Source organism: Rattus norvegicus, chromosome 1 (genome assembly GCF_021556685.1).
Source record: "Rattus norvegicus strain SHRSP/BbbUtx chromosome 1, alternate assembly SHRSP_T2T, whole genome shotgun sequence".
Classification (NCBI taxonomy): domain Eukaryota; kingdom Metazoa; phylum Chordata; class Mammalia; order Rodentia; family Muridae; genus Rattus; species Rattus norvegicus.
This window is the reverse complement of record NC_141534.1, coordinates 45,521,389-45,540,752: the sequence shown is the minus strand read 5'-3', so window position 1 is coordinate 45,540,752 and position 19,364 is coordinate 45,521,389. Positions and strand designations below refer to the sequence as shown.

The window sequence follows — 19,364 nt, the reverse complement described above, 5'->3', positions numbered from 1 at the left end:
GGATTTATCACCCGCTTCTGGTCTCCAAGGGCACCAGGCACACACGGGGTGCACAGACCTCTGTGCATGCAACACACTCACGTGTGTAATAAAATGAGCAAATCTGATTTTAAAAATTAACAAGACACTAGCTTATCAGATTTCCCTTTCACGTACCCCATGGTCCGAGTTGAGAACCCCCAGTGCAGCTAGTTCTAGAAGGCTACCTGTGGAAGTTTCATTCCAGAGCGGACAGTGGTGCTGCCTATAATCGCCTATAATCGGCTAACCCTGCTGGCACGGTGCTGTGAGCCTTTTCTTCTTCCGCTGAGAGAATAATGCTTTGAATTCCATCCCTTTATTCATTGTCATCAATACCATACCCCAAGACCACTTTTTTGGCAGTGTGTTAATGAGTGTTTTGTTAAACTTTTTCATCTTGTAAGGACTAAAGTATGTGATTTTAATCTCACTGGTGCTTAAAATAAACTTTTGTGGCTGAGTTTGCCCAAGGTCTTATTTGAAAGTTGTTCTTATAGACAGGACTTGAGCTAAGGACTGCTGGCTTGCTGGCCCAAAGCAGACTGGGATCACACGGGAGCCATAGGCAGGATTCTTGTGTTTGCCATTTTTTACTCTACAGACTGGCCAATAGGTAGATTTCAAGTCTGTGGTTTTGTTTGGTGACAGGACTAGAACCAGGCCAGGACTTCACCTGAGGTGTATGTTCCTAGAGTCGGTTTGTAGATTTTGTTTATAAGTGGGTGTTCACAATCGAGAATCCGTACCACAGATCCTTGGGATAAGCTCCATTGGTGACACCAGAGCCTCAGAGAAGAGAAATGTCAGCTCCACATTTACTCAGAGCTCACTTCTATATCCATGTCTACCAGGACTGCTCAGGGTCAGCGCTTGGTGGTGGCAAGATATGTCGGGAGCCTTTAGGAAAGATTGAACCCAATTCTTCTTTCCTAAAAGATTTTATTTATTTCTTAGAATTTTATGCTCTACTACTATATTTACAACATTTTATCCCTCCATCTGCCCATGTCTCCCTTACTCTGTCTCAAATTAATGACCTCTTCTTTAGTTCTTGTTATTACAGACACATCCATCAATACATACACATACCTACACACATCCACATCCATCTATATACACACTCCCCCAACTATACATACACCCACACCCATCTATACATACACAACATCCACATCTATCTATATACACATTCCCCCAACTATACATACACCCACACCCATCTATACATACACACATACAGTACATTCACATCCATCTATAAATACACACAGACATACATACACATCTATCCATACATATATACATACACACACATACATACACATCCATTTATACATAGACACCCACCCACCCAACTGTACATACACACACACCCATCTATATATACGCACACACATCCACATTCGTCTATACACACACACATATATATCCACATCTATCTATACATACATACACAACCTTCTGTACATACACACACACATACCCATCTATTCATACATATACATACCCATCTATACATGCACATACACACCCATCTATACACACACACACACACACACACACACACACACACACACACACTCTACTGAACCTCTTTAGTACTGCAGGTAATTACGTGCTTTCACTGCAGGCTTTCCGTGGAAGAAACAGGTATTCTCTCTCAGCAGCCACTGATTGCTGTAGAAGCTGGGGAGGGTGAAATTTCTCCTGTCTGGGTTGTCTTGTCACAGTGCCATCATATAGGTCTTATTCAGACAACCATATTGTTGCGATTCCTGGGGGCTGCTTCCCTGTCATGTCTAGAAGACATTATTTAGCATCAGGAATCCTGGTCCAGTGGCTCTTAACCTCTTTCTGTCACCTCTTGGTTTTCCCCAAGTCTAAGGTGTGTAGGTTGTGTGGTAGATACACCAGTTGAGACTGGGCACTTCCCTTTCTCTCTTCTGCATGTGACCAGTTGTGCTAAACCAATTCTGAAAAAGCTTTTCATTCTTATACTTACTTTTCTTTCTTTATTATCTATGTAACCCCATAAATTATTATTTCTTCTTCTTCTTTAGGATTGCCTCGTAGCAGAAATGGAGGATAAAGTTTTAAATGTGGTAAGTCTATTTTCTTAAGGTTACAATACAACTCATTTTCCAAAGGCCTTAGGGATCATACTAATTACACGCACTGGCTAATTATATCAAGATGAACTTTGAGACACTGGCTCTGGGATTTGCATCTTCATTAGATGGAAGGGTGAAGGTTGCTTAATGATATCCCTGTTTATGAAAATTCCTGTGCTTATTGGCTGCACTGAGCTCTCTGTTTCTGTTTCATTTTTACCGTTGTTTTATTTTATTTTATCATTTTTCTCCCCTTCTGGAAAATTCATCGGGGTGCAATTATGCACCAGCTGCTTAGTATGCAAATCAGGGCAAGAATGATGTGTGCACTTCATTGCAGAACTCTTTCCATTAAAAAGGAAAACCTTGGCAAGAACTTTAAGATAGGGGAGAGGCATGTCCTATGACTATGTAAAGAACATTCTGGAAGGATTCATCATCACTTCCTCCTTTTGACACAAGCGGCCTGTGCCCTTTTGATAAAAATCCTCCTCCCATTTGGTTGAGGAATTTGGCAATGAAACTGCTATAAATACGTTTTCCATAAATAGGGAAGCTAAACAGAGCTAGAGGAGTGTGAGAAGGTGCGTGTTATGGATCCCCCCTGGAGAGCAAAGTCGCTGTTGGAATTTCCGGATGCCTGTGGTCATTTGATTTTGGAAGGGTAGATGCTTGGTTTCGAGAATACGTGCACACTTCTGGTGGCCTCTGTAGGAAGACCCCTCCCTGTGGGTATCCTCCTGTCCTTGTTTCGGTGTTACTTCATAGTGTGACGTCGAGGGGTCATTGAGGCCATAGAACCAAAGCGATAGAAAGGTCAAACAGTGCAACTGAGACGTCATAGGGAAATCTAGGTGATCTGGGCTTCAGAGGAGTTTTGAGATAGAAAGCCAAATGAAGAGTCTATCAACAAGAAAGAAATAGTGGACTCCGTTCCAATCACAAGCTGTCTTCTGCGGCTCACCTTGAAGACAGTGAGGTGTTAGGTCACAGGTGGAAGTAGAGGATTTTGAAAACACCCAGAGGAGACCCAGAGCATATGAAGTGTGTTCATTTGTGATCAGGGAATTACAGACTGAAGCCAGGAGACAGCACTACATGGTCAGTAGACTGGCTACACTTCAGCACTGACAACGGCAGATGCTGACAGTCATGTGGACTATTGGGACTTGATGCTCGGAGGGATGAAGAATTGGAGCAGTTCAGAGGACAGTTTGTCAGTTAGTTGCAAAACTAAGCGTATTCTAACTGTATGATCTACCAGTTGCTCTGTTGGGCGTTTACCCAAGGGAGCTGTAAATTTAATGTCAACAAAAATCTGCCCTGAGTTGCATGTAATGTTTATAGCAGCATTATTTCTAATTGCCCCAGAGTGGAGGCAGACAAGCTGTCTTTTTATAGGTAAATGGATAAACACATGGTATATCCATAACCTAGAATATTACTCAACATTAAGAAATGAGCTATCAAAATTGTGAAAAGAGACAGAGAAAACTTGAATGTATCTCGTTAATTGAAATAAACCAAAAAGGAAAAGCTGCACGCTGCATAATTCCAGCTGGTTGATATTCTAGAGAAAGCGAAGCCATGGAGACAGTGGGAAGATGAGTGCTAGCCAGGAGTTTAGGGCAAGGAAGAGTGAAATGGATTATTAGGTTGAGCACGGGAGACGCTGATGGCAATGAAATTACCCAACCGAATGCTTTAATAAAGGATAAAAACATTAAATGTTTGTCAGAACCTTTAAAACAAGCACCACAAACATGAGTACTAATGAAACTTGTGGATTAGATATTGGTTCATCAGCTGTAAAAATATACACCACCACGTAGATAGACGTTAATGATGGGGGAAGCCAGCTTGGAGAGAAAGAACCTGGAAACAATGTGTTTGATGCTTGTTTTCCTTCCCAAACCCCGCAAACCTGGAGTTTATTACAAACACAACAACAAAAACTGATTTAGAGTAGAATATTTCCCGCCTTGTCAGCATGAGGGAGCCCTACATTAATAACCTGTCAGGTGGCCAGTGGCTTCTTCATTGCCAGAGGGGTTTCTTCCTGGCCTGTGCTTTACAGTGGTTGTAAAAAGCCATGCTTTTTAGAAAGCTGAAACTGTATCGACATTCCCAAAGACCGTGACATAGAGTCCCAGTGCCAGGCGTTCCTTGAGCAGGATTATCCCAGCCAGTGCTGGGCAGAGCCAAAGATGACACGTGGGGTGCAATGCTCTACAAACGAGCTTGAGATAAACCTGGCTAATGATTGAACTTCCTCAATTCCAGGTCAAGGTCTTGAATGGCATCTGTGACAAAACGATGCACTCTACTACGGACCCTGTGATGAGCCAGTGCGCATGCCTGGAGGAAGTTCACTTACCGAATGTTAGACCCGGGGAAGGCCTGGTAAGCATCTCCTTGGTTTCTGGTACAAGAAACAGGCATTCACCAAAGCACTAAGCTGTGTCTTACTGTTGTCACTGTAGCTCTGAATAGTGGAGTGATATGATATGGTATGATATGATATGATATCATATTACATTATATTTCATATCATTAGGGATTTGCTACCTTAAACTTAATATTAAGATGGTTATCTTTCAAGTGTAAAAGTAAATATAATTTTAAAATTGTACCCTCTGGTCTTAACAGATTTGTTTTTAAGGCCTTAGCAATGCAAGGAAATATAAAACATTTCCACAAAGGATAGACGGTCCGTGGGAACAAAACATCTATTCTGGAAGTCTCTGTCAGCACTTAGGATGTGTGTGAGGAGAGGCTGGTGGAAGGAAGTGACTCCTAGGAAAATTTCAAAAATTTTCCTCCTCCTCCTCCTCTCGTAGGGTATAGAATAGCAAGCCCTGGGGATGCATGCAGGTCCTTCTCATAGGCAACAGGAATCCCGGGCGGTTCATTTGCAGAGCTACAGAAAGCCACGAGGTCACTGACCAGCTTAGAGCCTCGGAGAGAGCTTCCAGTGGGCTTTCTCATAGACAGGCCTGCTGAATGGATGACCGCAGATGCTGATGCCCAGTGCCCAGTGCTGAGAGCATGGGGCTTGCACAAGGAGTGGTTGTAGCTGCTGCTGCTGCTGCTGCTGCTGCTGCTGCTGCTGCTGCTGCTGCTGCTGCTGCTGTTAGTGATGGATATGAAGGGGGAGGCAGAGTCATGGATGTATACATTGTTGCAGGGAATTTTAAGGCAGTCTCTTAAATAGGAACGGAAAAACAACCCTTTCAACAAGCCTACATTGTTAGTGGGTAGAAGTGCACCATGTTACTTGGCTTTCATAGTAAAGGACGGGTTAGCATAGTTTAAGTCTAAACCAGGAGCAATTCCTGGATGTGAGTTTGTAGCCAAGGATTGAATCAGATCCCTGCCCTGAGTGGGATCAGACAGAATTGTCCTTTCCTACTATAGATCCATCTCAGCGATGGCTGGGGGAGGGATGTGTAGTTCTTAGGGCAGAAGCACACTGAGTGCAGATTGAAGGCTTGGCGGGAATGGTGGGAACATTGAGGGGTGTAGGTTACAGAGCAGTACACATTCAGAATAGATGTTGGGTAAAACTCCTGTTTTACCCTGCCTGCTCCCCTTCTCTGTCTCCCCTCATCTTGTAATAGTTCAATTGGGACATTTATATTTGGGCCGTCGAACCGTGAAGTATTTGTCTGATAACACGGTATTATCTGAGTTTGCTTAAAGGTGTCTCTCAGGAAAGCATATTCTCCCATCCTCCGGCTTTCCCTAGCACAGAGCAATGCCAGTGGCCGATTGCTGTGTTATCCTGGTTCACACGCTTCATCTGCAAGCCCATTCTACATTACAATAGGCTCTAATAAATCGTCCCAAGAGTACACTGATACCCGATGGAACCAACTGCATTGTTTCTCTGGGAAAAATCGACGGTCAGAGAAGAATAGCCCTTGTTCCTAATGCCTGGCTCCCTGAGCAGGTCTGAGAAAATGTCTCCATCCTAGAGCTGTGGCAGAATTCTGTGTGCCCAGCACACACATTATAACATCAAAGAGTCACCTATCTGATCTTGACTACTGGTATTCAAATGTCCTCCCTCCCTCCCTCCCTCCCTCCCTCCCTCCCTCCCTCCCCGCTTTGGATGGAGTTTCCTGGTGTTCTGCAAGCCTACACAAGTACATAGTGCTCAGTGCTTTGAAAGTTCACGTCTCAGTGCAGCTCCCGTGAACGTTGGAGTAAAGAGTTCCTATGTTCTGCTTCTCCCTAGGGCATGTACATCAAGTCAACCTATGATGGACTGCATGTGATTACTGGAACCACAGAAAATGTAAGTGTGCGTCCGTGAGTGTAAAAGCCCTGTGTGCTGAGACACACTTGACACAGCTCTGAACTCTGAGGTTAAACCTGTGTATGATGTTATCTGGTGCGAGAGCTGATGGTGGCCGGTTGTGTTTATCCCATCAGCCGATTGGCTGCTGCTTCAAACCAGCTGATGTCAGTTTATTATTATTATTTAAATTGCCCTTTATTGTTCTGGTTCACTTGCCAGGTCAAGTTTCTTTTCTGTTTTTTTTCCCTCCATTCTTGTGCTAATTATTCCTTTGGCACCATAGAGGTGGGAACCTGAAAGTATAAAAATAATGATCTTTGTTTTCATGAGTCACTCACAGAAGAACTAACTGGGTTTGGTGGCCGCATGTACAGTGTGCAGTGTGTGTAGTGCATGTTTCTGTATGTGTTTGCATGTGTGCTCATGTGTATGGGAGTGCATTTGTGTGGAGGAGAGACATCAACTGCGGGAGTGTTCTCCTCAGTTGCTCTCAACCTTATCTCTTGAGATCGGATGTTTCCTTGAACCTGGAGCTCACTGATTGGCTTGACGGGCTGGCCTGCAACACCCAGGAGTTCTCCTGTTTCTGCCTCGATCACTCTAGGGTTAAAGGAGTGAGCCACCGTGCCTAGCTTTGTACCTGGGTGCTGGAGATCTGAAGTTAGGTCCCGGCTCTGCACAGCAGGCACTTTACCCACTGTGCCATCTCCCCAACCCTGGGCTCCCTCGTTACCCTCTCAAACAGTGTGAATGTGAAACACAGGCAGAGCTAGGTAAATGTATTTGTCTTGCAGCCTGAACTGTGGGTTGGGACATAGGCATGAAGCAGGAGCATCTCCGTAGCTCTCCTGTGCTCGTGTAAGAAACATGTGTGCTCGTGTAAAAGAAACATGTGTCCTTGTGTAAGAGAAACATGTGTCCTTGTGTAAGAGAAACATGTGTCCTTGTGTAAGAGAAACATGTGTCCTTGTGTAAGAGAAACATGTGTCCTTGTGTAAGAGAAACATGTGTCCTTGTGTAAAAGAAACATGTGTGCTCGTGTAAAAGAAACATGTGTGCTCGTGTAAAAGAAACATGTGTGCTCGTGTAAAAGAAACATGTGTGCTCGTGTAAAAGAAACATGTGTGCTCGTGTAAAAGAAACATGTGTCCTTGTGTAAAAGAAACATGTGTCCTTGTGTAAAAGAAACATGTGTCCTTGTGTAAAAGAAACATGTGTCCTTGTGTAAAAGAAACATGTGTCCTTGTGTAAAAGAAACATGTGTCCTTGTGTAAGAGAAACATGTGTCCTTGTGTAAGAGAAACGTGTCCTTGTGTAAGAGAAACATGTGTCCTTGTGTAAAAGAAACGTGTACTTGTGTAAGAGACATGTGTCGGAGGCTTTTTGATCAAGGGAGGAGGACATAATTCCAAAATATAGGGAGAAATTTGTCAGCCTCTTTTCTCCCATCTGCTGAGAGTGGTGAAAATGTGTGTCTAATATCAAGTTTCACGTTAGTCCTTTTGATCAAATTCGACATGAGCTTTGATGAGTGCTTGCTACAAGCTCTTGAGTTTTATAGTAAGAAAATGACGTTGTTTGAGTAAATCCTGAATCAGTCTTGTAGTTCTGATAGACAATTGGGTGGGAGAGGTGTGCCTTTAAGTATTCCCTGTTGGAGATAAAATAATTTTTAAATTAATTATTCAGTAAGATAAATTATTTTGTGAATATATTTACGCCTTAAGAGTCCAGGTGACAGCAGACGGCAGAGGGAGTCAAATCCCTTGGAACTGGAGTTGTAGGAGGTCGTGAGCCACCTGAAACCAAACCCATGTCCACTGCAAGGATAGTAAGTGTCTGTAACCGCTGAGCCATCTCTAGCCATCACTCGGAATTTCTCTACCGTTTCACCCCGTGGGTAATAATGGTATGGGGAACTTTAAAGGATTTTTGTCTGGGCATACTTTCAAAGGAACAAACATCATCCTTTATTATAATTTGTCTTCACTTCCTGTTGGTGTAGGCCCCCACAACCATGACAGGAGCAGACTCAGGTCCTACTTCACACATTGTGTTAGGTTTAGAGGGATTCAAAAGGATGGTAACCATTTCAGTCTTTAAAGGATGACGCTGTAAGATCTTGTACTTTGGTGACTATGTTGGTCGGCTTAACCAGACTTTGGGCAGTTCTAGACTCTCTCAGGTCTTCTTGAAGCCACATTTACTCTTTGACAAATGTGTAGTATGCTGAAGGCAGGGTTTGTCTCCCTCCTTGTCCCGTTTCTGTTTAAAGACGAGAGTTCGATAGGAGACTAAACAGTGCTGCCTCTGAATCAAATGAAATGTCAGATATGAATAATGAATGTTATTTCCTCCCCAAATTCCTACCAGAATCATAAACTTATGGCTTATCTGTATATAGGCTTTTCCGGTGTTCCCACCCAGAACTAAATGGAAACCACCTTAGCACGGAAGTAGCTACCATCAAGTTAAAGATTAAGAAAAATGAAAAAAGCTCATTTAATTCCATCAGCAGCCCATTCAAATATTATCCATCGCTTTAGTTTTTCAACATGCATTTGCTGAGGGCCTGGAATATGCTAGACCCCGGGCTAAGAATGTAGCTGAGAAATAGTTATGATCTTACTTCTCAAGGGTACGCTCAGGATCCGTGGGCAGCCCCAGGCCAGCCCTTCAAGTGTCAGGGGAGGTAGTTGTAATTTCCCTTAGAGTCTCTGGATGAAGGTGAGCAGTGCTAGTCTGAGATCACCCACTTGCTCCCATCCTGCACTCTCCAGGCTGACAGAAAGCCAGCAGGCCCTTCTTAGCAGAGCCCTGCATGTTCTTAGAGTGACCAGAGCAGTCAGGTCAAGCAGATCATTCTGTGGTGCTCTCTCTCTGACTTCCTTTTTGGAGGTAGTGACCTTATTCGAGAGCCTGAACAGCCCCCTCTGCTCCCCAACCTCCTCTCTTAGAAGAGGTGGGAACTGGTTGTACTTCAGAAGAATGGGACCATTGTCCTTCAGGCCATCACCTTTCTGAGGGCACACCACAACAGGCATCGCTGTTCTGTAGTCCAGCTCATGGTGAAGATAGGCGAGCGCTCCTGACTTGGGGGAAAATATTGGTATTGGGTTCTCTCTTTATCAGTGTTCTGCCCAACACTCACTTGATGGACATTTGAGAAATGCAGGCACAAGCATCCTTCGGAACGGAGGTCGGGGAGGACAGCAGTTCATGTGTTTTGAGATTGCATGCCTATAAACAAGGACTCCTAGGCCATCTCTTATAAAATGACGCTTGCCCCAGTGAATCCTCCGCTCATCAAGGTTAAGTGGGTGGTGCTGATGAGGGTCAGCAGGGTCAGACCTACCTCAGTAGTCCACACACTGGTGCAGAAAGGAGCTGAAGTTTAAAAGCAGCTGAAGAGGAAGAGGCTCTGGTTGGTGTCCCCTCCCTGTGTTGAGCTGGCTGCTAGTCCTGGGTGAGGCTCAGCTTGTTCCTATGGTAACAAATGAGCTGTTTTTGAGAATACCCAGCACAGTTACCTGAGCTTTCAGCTGATGGACCAGAGGTAGCGTTTCTGCACGTTAACACCGCCTGCCTGCTAATTCCTTGTTGAGCCTGTCGCAGCAGCCGGGTGAGAACAATCCAGCAAGTGTGTTTTGAGTCAGGTTGCCTGCCCCCACGTTCAGAGGTGCTATTTTGCCCTCAGATAACTGTAAATTTGAAGTTTCGCCCACTCACATATGTTACAAAATTAATTATTGTGACCTAGAAAATGTCTAATTAGAAACCAAAGTTTCATCCTTTCTCCTTCATCTTGTGATGCGTCTTAAAACAGAGTTTTCATTCACTTAATGAACAAGAATGCTCCTTGCACCACGTCTGACAAGTGGCCTGTGTCCTTTTACGGTCTTTTTGTTGTTGTAAAGCAATGGCTTTCAGAAGGAACAAAGCATGCTTTGAAAAAAAAAGATTTATTCTATGTGCATCGGTGTATGCCTGCCTGTGTGCGCGAAGGTGCCTGATTCTCCAGAACTGGAGTCATAGGCAGTTGTGGGACACCATGTGGGACTTGAACCTAGGTCCTCAGGAAGAGCAGCCAGTGCTCCTGGCTACAGGAACATGTCTCCAGCCCTACATTCCTCTCTTTTTAAAAATCGTTCTGCATCAAGGTGTGTATGCGATGCATTTTGTGTGTGTGTATAATGTTGTGTGTCAGTGTGCTTTCATTTGTGTATATGATCACCAGTGTGATTGTGGATGCATGTGTGTATATTGCCATGGGTGTGCGTATGCCACTGTGTGTGTGCGAGTACGTGTGTGTGCGCGCGCGCGCGTGCGTGCGTGTGTGTGTGTGTGTGTGTGTGTGCGTGTGTGTGCGCGCGCGTGCGTGCTGGTCAGAGGACAACCTTGGGTTTGCCTTCAACCTTGAGACGGGCTCTGTCATTTGCACTGAGTACCTAGGTTAGCTGGCCTGGATACTTCCAGATTCCTGTGCCTGCCATTTGTGTTACTATAGGAATACAGAGCACACACACACATACTTTTGCTACGTGCAGCCTTGGGCACCTTAAGGCCCATTCCTGCTTAGCTACTGAGCCATCTTCCCAACCATAGATTCTCTTCTTACTAAAGCCATACCCATTTTGAATATAACCTGATGATCAAAAGGAGTCTTTCTTTAAAGAAATAAGATCTCTGTTAGCTTCTTATTTTAATAGGATCATGGTGATATGTAAAACAAGATAGAAAAATGATTTGTTTGTAGGAATTACAGTGCTCTTCACAAGCTAAATGGTTTGCCTAGTCCTGCCGGGTGAATGCTGAAGGGGAGATGTGTAAGGTTTCCCAGCTATTATTTACTGTTTATAGGTGGACGCGTGCCTTTTTCAGTATGCCCACGTACTTCATATTTAGATGAATTCAGATGTTAGTGGAGAGGTTATGCGCGGAACCAACATCATAATAGATTAGACAAGAGTCACATGCCAAGGCCCATGGGCTACTTTAATACGTTGCTTTTGCTTTTTCTTGAGGAAGCTTTATTTCTGTTGCTAGTTCTTGTACAGAAGAAAGAAATAAAGGCAGAAAGAGAGGACTAAACACCTAAGCCAGGTCTCTTTGTTTCTGTGCAGTCTCCTGCAGACAGATCTCAAAAGATTCATGCTGGTGACGAGGTCATTCAAGTCAATCGGCAAACAGTGGTGAGTTCGTTTACTGGGATATGATTTTCCTCTCAGGAAATGTGTGCGTGCATGCGTGTGTGCATATGTGCATATGTGTGCCAGAATATGGCATCATGTCCTAGAGCTGTAGCTACAGGCAGTCGTGAATCGCCCAACATGGGGCTTGATGCTCCCAACCCTTTGCAAGAGCAGCTAATGCTCTTAATGGCTGAGCCATCTCTACGACCTCCATATTAAAAAGAAAACAATACAATTTTCCCAACCCGTTGTCACTGTTCGAAGCAGTGCTTAGCTGCACATATTTGCTCATGACTTGAATTTCCTTAAGATAAGTTCACTGGTTAGACTTTCATGGCTTGTGACCATGCCTCCCTCCTCCGTTTCCTTTCCCTCTTTCCAGGTCGGGTGGCAGTTGAAGAATCTGGTGAAGAAGTTGAGAGAGAATCCCACAGGCGTGGTGCTGCTGCTGAAGAAGAGGCCCACGGGCTCATTCAGCTTCACTCCAGCCCCGCTGAAGAACCTGAGGTGGAAGCCACCCCTCGTGCAGGTATCTGTGACCATCGTAGACCTTCACCTAGAGTGGGTTGTGGCAGAGGTCTTCAAAAAAGGGATTGAAACTGAAGGTAACTGGTTTTAGGAGCTGGTTTGCCAGCCATCACTCCCCAGTCCTGCTTGCACGAAAACCTAAACTCCGGGTCTTTGCTGAACAGTGTGGCAGCCACTCACCGTATGTGACTCTTTAAATAATTAAAGTTCAGTTCAGTTCCTCCATTTCACCAGCTATGTTCCAGGTGCTGCCACAGCGAACGGCACAGGCAGAAGGGCTCGCCTTATGTCTTGTCACTTGTTTTCAGCAAAGTTCTGTGACTTTTCCTGGGGAGACATGAACAAGTGTCCATTTGTCCCCGGTAGGGCATCCGTGGCTCACCAACGAAATCGTTTATCAGGTTTATCAGGGCTCCTTACAGGAGCATGGTGGCTCAGAGGCTGCCCCATCACTGGAAAGCCCACCCCAGCATGAGTGACAGCTCACCAAAGCTGCATCCTTAGCATTCCTGGTGTGACTCGCTAGCGGGTTCGTTCGTCCGTCCTGCGAGTGTGTCTTCTCCCCAGCAACTGTTACTTCCTGTGTAGTGTCGGGGCAAATTCTTACAACTTTCAAGAGTATCCCAACCTTTGTGTGTTTTGTTTGCTTTCTGACTCTTAGGAGCCCCCGTTCTTGTAGGAGGAATGTTTCAGCCGTGGGGCGATAGCAGGTGGCACTTAGTGCAGTACACACAGCCTGGACCTGGTGGTAGAGCTCCCATGCTGCTTGGCTGAGGGTCAGCCGGGTTAGGGAATGTAGTTCTTTGGTGCTGGGAAGTGGTTGCACACTGGCTTAGCACAGTTCAGAATCTCCAGCCCATGGTGGTATATAAAAGGCAGACCAACAGCTGGTGAGTTTTCTTACTTAAAGCCCCTGTAAATATTACAGAGGTCTTTGTTGTCTTGGTCCAGAGGTACCTCCCGACCCTCAGCAAACCCCTTTCAGCCACTGTTTCTTCTGCTTAGCCCGACCCTCAGCAAACCCCTTTCAGCCACTGTTTCTTCTGCTTAGCAACACTGTAAACTTTTGGTTTTGTTTTTAGAAAAGGTCCTCAAGCCAAACATGGTGATGTATGCCCTTGACACCTTAGCAGGTGTATCCCTGTGAGTTCATGGTCAACTTGGTTCACAAAGTGAGTTACAGGTTACCAGGACTACAAAGACCTTGTCTCTAAAAGGTCCTAAAACCTAGAGTGCACTTCGTTTGTAGAGCTGTCTGTGACTTTTATTTTGCACCTTCATGTAGGGGGTGCAGGACTTCCAAGCTGTGCATCTGAGGGTTTTGTGACACACAGTGCTGCGGCTGTAGCCACAGGTGTAGATCCTGAGTGGATCTCAGCAACGCCAAGTAGAGGCCAGAGTGTGTGGGCCCCATGACTAAGTCACCTAACGTTTTAAGATGAGAGAGAGGTGGCTCAGCAATTCAGAGCACTGGCTGCTCTTTCAGAGGACTCAGGCTCCATTCCCAGCACCCCCACAGCAGCTCACACCTTCTGTAACTCCACTTTTTTTCTGGCCTCCACAGTCACTGCATGCATATGGTGCAAAAACATGCCTGCAGAAGAACAGACATGTACATGAAATCAAATGTGAAAAGAATGAATTGGTGCATAAACTACATCTACAGTGCACCATTTTAAGATCTGCGTGTATTGTCATTGACACATGCATGACCCCACATGCCTGGGTTCGTGGTGAAAATATTTTAGTCTCCTCTCTCAGCAGTTTTCAAGTATACCTGTGTTAGCTACTGCCATCCTGAGACCAGACACTAGAGAACCATGAGAGAGAGCATGTCAGGGACGGCAGAGATGAGGCCCTTCATGCTGACGGGGACAGGCACCTTCAGCTGGGATGTAAGTGGCATCTACAGATGAGGATGGGTCTCACTCTTGAAATCCACGCACCCCCACAGCAGGGGTGCATGGCCTGCAGGCAGAAGTTGTTTTAGGTCAGTTCTCAGAGGCAGAGTTGTGATTTCTTCCAAGTGAGCTTTAAAGGTAGATACTACAAGGGGAGGAGGAAGGCACGTGAAGAAAGGACAGGTCCTGTGGAGTCAGGCAGCTGTAGGTCGGATGGCCCTCTTGGAAGACATGGCCTTGTCTGCTGGAGACCATGCTCTGTGGAAGGGATGCCTCTTGGGTTTTGGCTCGGAAGATTGAGATCTCAGTATGGGGACCCCGAGTTGCCTTCACAGTCCCCTCAAACTCTCTGGAGCGGAAGGTGGTGGGTGCAGTTGAGCTAATGCAGTAGCAGAGATAGGGCGTCAGGCAGAGGGCATGGACTTCACCCTCAGGTGGCAGGCTGACACCTAGTTTTATACTGTTATCTGTGTTACGTTGCTAGGGTTGCCATAACAAATATCTGAGTGGTTGAGGTTCAAGGTCAAGGTATCTATAGGGTTGGGCCCTGCTGAGGCCTGACTCTCTGACTTGGAAATAGCCACCTTTTCTCTCCGTCTTCCCGTGGTCCTCCCTCAGTCTTTGCGTTACACAGATGAGGTTGGATTGAGTGCATCCTAATGTCCTCATTTCAACTCCATCATGGCATGCAGATACAGTTGGCGTTCAGAGGTACTGGGGCAAGGTCACAGGACGCCAACATAGGAGTTTTGAGGGGGCAGAGTCCAGCTCGTGCTTACATGTAGGCCCAACAAGCACCATGTAGGGGGCAGCCGTGAATGTGCAGATGTGAGGCAATGACTTCGTGATGACCAATGAATGATTTGCAAGGCCTTGGAGATGAGGTCCTGCATGAGTCCACAAGCAGCACTGCCTGGGTTCACATGCCAGCTCTGCCATGTGTTGTCTGTGAGTTTCGTGAAATGTCTCCCAAGCCTCGCTTTCATAGTCATTGCCGCTGAGTATTAGAGATGGCCCCGGGGCAAGCAGGATGGGAGGCTTAGGTGGGGGGAGAAGCAGATGTCACATGTGGTAGGAAACTTGACAAAGACGAGAAAGTCAAGGAGCCATCATGAACAGAGAGAGAGAGAGAGAGAGAGAGAGAGAGAGAGAGAGAGAGAGAGAGAGAGAGAGAGCGCACAGTCAGAAGGACAGAATTTGACTCGGCAAAAGGAAAATGCCTGTGGATGTGTCTCAATCCCAGGGAAAGTTAAGAGGCCATGTTTCCTGCCTCAGTCTTTAGTGTTCATTATGCCTCGGTGCTGAACAGTCCGGGGAGGGTGTCATTTCCTCCTCCTTCTTAGTACCCTTAGTGTGTCCTTTCCCGTGAGAGATGTCCACCATTCTGTTTTCTAGGCTGCACCCTGACAGATGAGGGTTTTCCTAAACAGAAGTCATTCTTGATGTTGGAGTTTGGGGATGGCAGGATGTCTTACGGGAGTGCTCCTGAGGTTCTGGATTTTGGCCCTCTGTTTTCACATACTGATTTATTGGATATCAATGAATTCCATACTGAACTGAGTTAGGCTAGGGTTCGGAGATTATCTTAGAAGATAGACAGAGCCCATGGCTCTGTGCCTTTGTATCCCTCTGAGTATAGCTGTCACTTTGACGACTCTCTTGGTGACCATAGTTCTGTCCCCACTCACTTCCAGTGTATCCATCATAACCTAAAGTCAAAAGGAAGTACTTTTCCCTCCCAGTGTCTAGCATGGACTTGCTGGCCTTTCACGGGTGGTTCCCATACTAACTGTGAGGACCCGGCTGGTCCTCTCCTAGCTAGAGCTGGCTGGTCAGCGTCACTGTTAATTGTAGAGGAAACCATTGTAGAAGGGCTCATTGGGGATTTTAGAGTGTGAGTCCTTTATGCATGTGCAAGACTTACACAAGCCAGACAAAATCACAGCAAGGACCACCCAACTCATGAAGTCTTACCCCTCTGAGGAGCCCCTGGCAACTAACGGATGACTGCTGGGAGAGGGACTCCGTTTTCCTCAGGGATGTGGGCCCTGACAGGCTACCCAAGCTGCAGCAGATGGTCCTGCACCCATTCATTCTTACAGTACTAAGTGGCCATAAGTTAGAGGCCTGATGATGGGGAGGGGGAGAGAACGAGAGAACAAGAATTTGAGAGGAAAAGAAGGAGGATGGTTATGGATTGGACCCAAACATGGTCACATATAAATATTAAATATTTAATAAAAATGTAATTTCCTTGAGGTCAGTAATGTAATTAAAGTTAAAGTAAGGATTTAATTTTTAAAGTTAATTTATACATGAGTGTTTGTACTATGGGCACCCACTACTAAATTCAACAGAGTTGTGTGTTTGCTGTGTGGCAAGCATGTCACATGCCCTTCATGTGTGTTATTGCGGTTACCACAGCTGCCCAGCTGGATGATGATCTTGTCCACATCGATCCCCGTCATACCGATGACGGCAATACGCAGCTAATCTGAAGGCTAGCCAGGATCACACCCACAGCCCCAAGGCCACACTCCTAACCAGCAGGACACGGCTGAATGCTTTTCTCAGCCTGTACGATGTCGGTTTTACAGAGGAGGAAACTGAGGCAGGGGGTTTTAAGTGGTTTTCCTAAAGCGAGAGTTAAAAGCTGTGGCTTCTGAGTCCTCTGTGAGCCGAGTGCTTCATGGGAACACGGGCGCTGAGCACTGTTAGTATTCTTAGCACAACATCTGCTTGTACTCTGCCCTGCCCTGTGTGGGGTGGGGGACAGTTACATCAGGAATAATCTCCAGGTTGACCTTTGCCTTTCCACTCTGTGTGTGGCTCTCATTGCAGACCTCACCCCCGCCCACCACAACCCAGTCCCCAGAGAGCACCATGGATGCCTCCCTGAAGAAGGAGAAGCCAGCCATCCTGGACCTATACATTCCTCCCCCACCTGCTGTTCCCTACTCTCCCCGGTATGTTAGCTGCCTTTTCATAGAGTGGACTGCTAGCCACTGCATGGGGAGATGTTGAACCAGGGTGGGGGTCTCACTTCCTGGGGCTTGAAAGTTGTACATTTGGTGGTGAGGTGCCCTTTAAAAAAGAGTGCCAACATATCTCACTTGTGAAAAGTTTACAGAAGTCTGTGCTTTTGGGCCCTTGGATGGGGCTGCCTAGGGATCCCTGTAGCTTAAGTTTCCTAGGCTCCATGATAAACTCATTTGTAGAGAAGACACTAAGAGTGTTTGTGTGAGAGTCATTAAAATTATATCCTGATTTTACCAAGAAAGATATACATATGTGCACATTCGACACAAACATATATAGACATATAAACACAGGCATACATGCATATGTACACACACATACACAGATGCACAGACACACATACATATACACAGAGACACACATACATATACACACATACACCCACCTACACATACAGATATGCAAAACACATACATGCACAAATGTATATACTTACATATACACATAAACATCTACACGTACACACAGACCCACATACACATATATACCAAGATGCACACACACATGGCACTCTGAAAAGTTGTGAAGTGATAGGAAATGAAATGTGTGTGAGCAAGGCACGTGTGTGCTTGTGTTATCAATTATTGGTTTGTGTCTTACCTGTGATGTGATGTAGCAGAGCGGTCACAGGGAGACAGTAATTGAGGTGTGTGCTCTAGGCTAGCTCATATGGACACGTGCTAGGGATAGTAGCTGCCCTGTGGTTTCCCTCAGCTTACCCAGAATAAATGACGGTGTGTAGGGATTTACCTCTTGTGCGGTGATCAGAGGCATCTTTAACAAGTGGGCCTTGTCCCTGATTCACGGGGTCCTATGGCACAGGTTCAGACCAGGTTAAAGCTGCAGGGGATGTTGTCGATTTGCATGGGGACCCTAGGACCTTACAGGCCAAGGGTCATTGTGTCAGGAACTGAGGGGCTGGAGCGCCCAACCCCTAGTGTTCCCTGGGTTTCAGTGAGAGTGTCATTGAGTGTGTATTGATAAGAAGGGTGCTATGTGCGTGGGAAGGAAGAGAGCTGGGACTCCCTTTGGGGGAGACATATGGTTGTACATGCACACAGAGGCCACCAGTGAACACCTTCTCTGAGGTATGAGAAATGCCAAGGGATTAAGACAGGAGTCACAGAAGCTTTCGAGTTGAGAAGGTTATAGGGTAAGTTCAAACTGTAGGAGACAGAGTCTGAGAAGCTGAGGGCACGAGGATAGGGCAGCAGGCTCTCCGGGGGATGCTCTTACAGGCTTCGCTGCCCAGCTTCTTATATTTTTGGTTGTGAGCCTAGCCTTTAACGGCTGAGCCATCTCTCCACTGCCCAGCTTCTTCTGTATCTTGCCTACTTGGCTTCTACCGATTGCCTCACAAAGCCTACCAAATGCAAAGAAAGAACTGTTCACGTGGTAAACCTGGGCTCAGTAAAAACTGAGGTCCACCGTCTATCGAAGTTTAGGTAAGATTAGGATGGAGTTGCTGATCCAGCTAGCTTTTTACTGAGTTCAGAAATAGTCTCTCTCCTCTGCTTTCCGGGAAGCACCCTTTACAGCGTTGAAAGAATTCCCAAGTCTAACAGCTTTCATACATGTCAAGAGCCTCCGCCAGATTCAGGCGGCGAGCCTACGCTTGCTTGAGGAGAATGGCACTGCAGCTCACTCCTCAGCTGCGGACTCTTGTCATGGAGATTCACCTGCAGTGCAGAGTGTGGGGAAAGCAAGAGCCATGTTTCCAGGGTGTATTTGTTCTGTGTAGACGTATGTGACCAGAAGGCCATGTTTTACCAGACTTAACGGGTTCATGGCACTTGTTCTTCAGCAGGGGCGTCTGTGTGTACTTGAAGGGGCTACTTACAAAGTAGAGCTTCTCCCCCAGTGGGAAGGAGACGTGTGCCCATGGTAGCCGAGCTCCTATTCGCTCTTCAGAAAGAGCCACTCTGTGAACACCCTGATCACCACACGCTGTCTTCCAGGGATGAGAACGTGAGTTTCAGCTATAGAGGACACACTAAGAGTAAACAGCCACTGCCTGGGCGCAAGGGTTCCGAGTCCCCTAACTCCTTCCTGGACCAGGAGAGCCAGAGACGCAGATTCACCATCACAGACTCCGATCAGCTACCCGGGTACTCGGTGGGGACCAATATTCTGCCCATAAAAATGAGAGGGAAGACGCCGTCCTATGGTACGTTCTCCGTGCACATCACACCCTGCTGGCCCTTCTTACTCCTTTCCCCACCCCTTCTTTATTTGGGGCTCTGGCATGAACTTGGCAGAGTTCTCTGAA

General features: G+C 46.1%; 1 protein-coding gene across 1 annotated transcript in view; it reads left to right on the top strand.

The window, feature by feature from the left end:
- The window catches only part of Cnksr3 (Cnksr family member 3), a 92,600-nt gene that overhangs the window by 66,042 nt on the left and 7,194 nt on the right, over positions 1-19,364 (top strand). The window contains 7 exon segments of the mRNA NM_001012061.1: positions 2,082-2,123; positions 4,416-4,535; positions 6,373-6,432; positions 11,559-11,627; positions 12,010-12,156; positions 16,898-17,022; positions 19,054-19,262. Coding sequence (NP_001012061.1) covers positions 2,082-2,123; positions 4,416-4,535; positions 6,373-6,432; positions 11,559-11,627; positions 12,010-12,156; positions 16,898-17,022; positions 19,054-19,262 — 772 coding nt within the window.